Source organism: Nuphar pumila, chromosome 5 (genome assembly GCF_984573655.1).
Source record: "Nuphar pumila chromosome 5, dmNupPumi1.hap1.1, whole genome shotgun sequence".
Taxonomy (NCBI): Eukaryota; Viridiplantae; Streptophyta; class Magnoliopsida; order Nymphaeales; family Nymphaeaceae; genus Nuphar; species Nuphar pumila.
This window is the reverse complement of record NC_143253.1, coordinates 74,011,736-74,014,929: the sequence shown is the minus strand read 5'-3', so window position 1 is coordinate 74,014,929 and position 3,194 is coordinate 74,011,736. Positions and strand designations below refer to the sequence as shown.

The 3,194-nt window shown below is 44.4% G+C and overlaps 1 protein-coding gene across 1 annotated transcript; it reads right to left on the bottom strand.

Annotated features, from left to right (window-relative positions):
* Positions 1 to 1,588: 1,588 nt before the first annotated feature.
* Positions 1,589 to 2,317, bottom strand: LOC149837763 (uncharacterized). Its single transcript, XM_090008118.1, has 2 exons — positions 2,233 to 2,317; positions 1,589 to 2,028 (listed from the first exon to the last, which is right to left on the bottom strand). The coding sequence occupies exons 1-2, from the start codon at positions 2,315 to 2,317 to the stop codon at positions 1,589 to 1,591; spliced, it is 525 nt and encodes a 174-aa protein (XP_089864244.1).
* Between the last annotated feature and the right edge of the window lie 877 nt (positions 2,318 to 3,194).

The window sequence follows — 3,194 nt, the reverse complement described above, 5'->3', positions numbered from 1 at the left end:
CTTGATCTTATGTGCCTCTGCAAATAACTCTTCTCTGGTCTCTGTATCGCTCGACACCCATAGTCGATCCTTAAACCATATACTTTCATCCTCTTTGCGCTGGAAAGTAGTGTCTTCTTGCAACGCCAATGCCTCCATCTTTCCGTACTGCAAGTCTTCTTTTTGCATAATAATGATCCACTCTCGTAGTTTCGATCGTACCGCCAGGCTAGACAGCCTAAGTATGCCTTGATCGTCGGAGAAAGGTCTCCATTCTGTGAACTCAAAAATCATCTTCCATCCAAGACTTACCAGGCTAGAAAGATTTCCCCCCAGCCTTGCGACTAAGGGCATCAGCAACAACATTTGCTTTCCCGGGGTGGTACAATATTGTAAACTCGTAGTCCTTGATGAACTCGAGCTACCTTCTTTGTCACATATTGAGTTTCTTCTGGGAAAACAGGTACTTCAAGATCTTGTGATCAGTGAAGACTTCGAACTGCTCCCCATATAGGTAATATCTCCAAACCTTCAAAGCAAAAACCACGGCCGCCAACTCCAGGTCATGAGTGGGGTAATTTCTTTCATGAGTCTTCAGTTGTCAGGATGCATAGGCAATGACCTTGCCATGCTGCATTAGTACACATCCCAGTCCAGTACCAGAAGCGTCTGTGTACACCACAAATCCTCTGCTTCCAAACGGTAAGGCTAACACCGGAGCTGTGGTAAGTTTAGCTTTAAGAGTTTGAAAGCTTTCTTCACTCTTCTCATTCCATTCAAACTTTACCCCTTTTTGTAGGAGTTTCGTCATCGGCATTGCGATTCAGGAGAAGTCTTGAATGAATCGCCTATAGTAGCCAGCTAACCCTAGGAAGCTTCGAATTTCAGTGACATTCTTTGGTTGTGACCAATTCATCATAGCTTCAACTTTGGCAAGATCTACTGAAACTCCATCCTTCGAGATCACGTGCTCAAGGAACATGACTTTCTCAAGCCAAAATTCGCAGTTCGAGAACTTGACATATAACTGATGTGTCCGGAGGGTTTCCAAAACTATTTTCAAATGTTCTTTGTGTTCCTTCGCATTTTCTGAATATATCAGTATGTCATCGATGAAGATGATGATGGAGTCTAAGTATGGCCTGAATACCTAATTCATCAGGTCCATGAATGCCGCTAGGGCATTCGTGAGTCCAAATGGCATCACCACAAACTCAAAATGGCCATATATGGTTCGAAATGCTGATTTTGGGATATCTTCATCTTTTATTCTCAACTAGTGATAACCTGACCTCAAATCAATCTTAGAAAAGACTTTTGCTCTTTTCAGTTGATCAAATAGGTCTTCAATACAGGGTAGAGGATATTTATTCTTTACAGTTGCTTGGTTCAATATTTTATAGTCTATGCATAGTCTCATAGACCTGTCCTTTTTCACGAACAGAACCGGTGCTCCCCATGGAAATGTGCTCGGTCGTACAAAACCACGCTCCATCAGCTCCTGCAACTGCTTCTTTAATTCTTCCAACTCTGTTGGTGTCATTCGATAGGGTGCTCTTGATATTGGCTTCGTACCTAGCATCAGTTCTACCCCGAACTCGACTTCCCGCTAAGGGGGAAGTCCAGGAAGTTCCTCTAGAAATACATCGACAAAATCGCGGACAATTTCCAAATCCTCAAGTGGGGTTAGTTTTGTTTCACCTCCAATCATACTAACCAGGAAAGCCATGTCTCCCCGACGGAGATACTTCTGGGCCTTGAGGGTTGAAACAACCCTTTTTTGAATACCTGGTCTTGCCAGACGAAATACAACCTCTAGCATACTTGGTCGAGACAGAATAACCTTTCCTTCTCTACAGAGGATCCTGGCGTAATGTTCAAACAACCAGTCCATGCCTAATATGATGTCATACTCGATCATATCGAGTAATACTAAATTAGCAGGTAGGTTGTGATTCCCTAATATGATCTCTACCTCTGGCATATAGTTCACACAGATTTCATTGAGCCCTATGAGGTTGTATACTACTAATTCATAGTTCAGTGATTCTGTGGGATTACTAAGTTGTTTTGCAAAATTAACAGATATAAAGGAATGTGAAGCGCCACAATCAAATAAAACAAGGGCAGTTTGGCCCGAAACAATCACGGTATCTTGCACAAGGTCCCCCTTTTCCAGTTGGTCAGTTGTAGTGGCATACACATGTCTCGCTACGCGCTGTGGGGCCGCCTGTGGCTATGTTGGAGGCGCACGGTGCTGCTGAGGCTGCTGTCCTCCAGTGCCGCGTTGTGCATCATCAGCCTGCTTCTTCCGACACTCCTTGATATAATGTCCCATTTTTCCACAATAGAGACACCCTCCTGTCTCACAGGGACATTGTTGTTCGGGGTGAAAGCGATTGCACTTCTGACACCTTTGATTCTGTCCTGGTCTGGGTTTTGTGTCATTCTCGTGTCGCGGCTTCTTATTCAGAGGGTGGAATCGCCTCCCACCAAACTTCTTCTTGAATTCAGGTTTTTTAACCCCGATTTTGTTCTTCTGCGACCTTTGTCCTTCCTTCCAGTCGTCATCAAGGAGAGTTGCCACCTGTGTGTCCGGGACAAACAAGAACAATTCATTACAATCTAATGGTTAACGGTACCTTATAAACTTTTATGCAACTTATACCACGAAGAGAAATGATCTTTTACTTGAATAGCCTCCTTGAGGTTCTTAGACCCTCAAGTGTATAGACGATTCCTCAGGCCCGTCTTCAAGCCTCGAGCAAACTTCATTGCCCGATCCTCGTCCGATGTATACACGTTCAGACAATATCGTTCCAAACTGTGGAACTTAGTGATGTAATCGGCTAGAGACATTTTGCTCTATTGCAGATCCAAGAACTTCTGCATCTTCTTTGCCCTCTCGTGCTTGGGAAAATAGGCGGAGTTGAAGACCTCTACGAACTCCGTCCAAGATATTGGGCCATCCTGGAACTTTACTGCCCTGGTGGTTTCCCACCACTTTTCGACATGATTCTTAAAACGATAAGTCCCAAAGTCCACTCGACGCTCCTTGGGCACCTCCAGTACACGAAAGATACATTCGATCTCTCGTATCCAGCTCCCAATGGCCTCCAAATCCGTCCTTCTAGAGAAAGCAGGAGGATCCATGTCCATGAATTTCTTGTAGGACATAGTCCCACCGTTTGTACTCTTCTCATGGGCCACCTGGT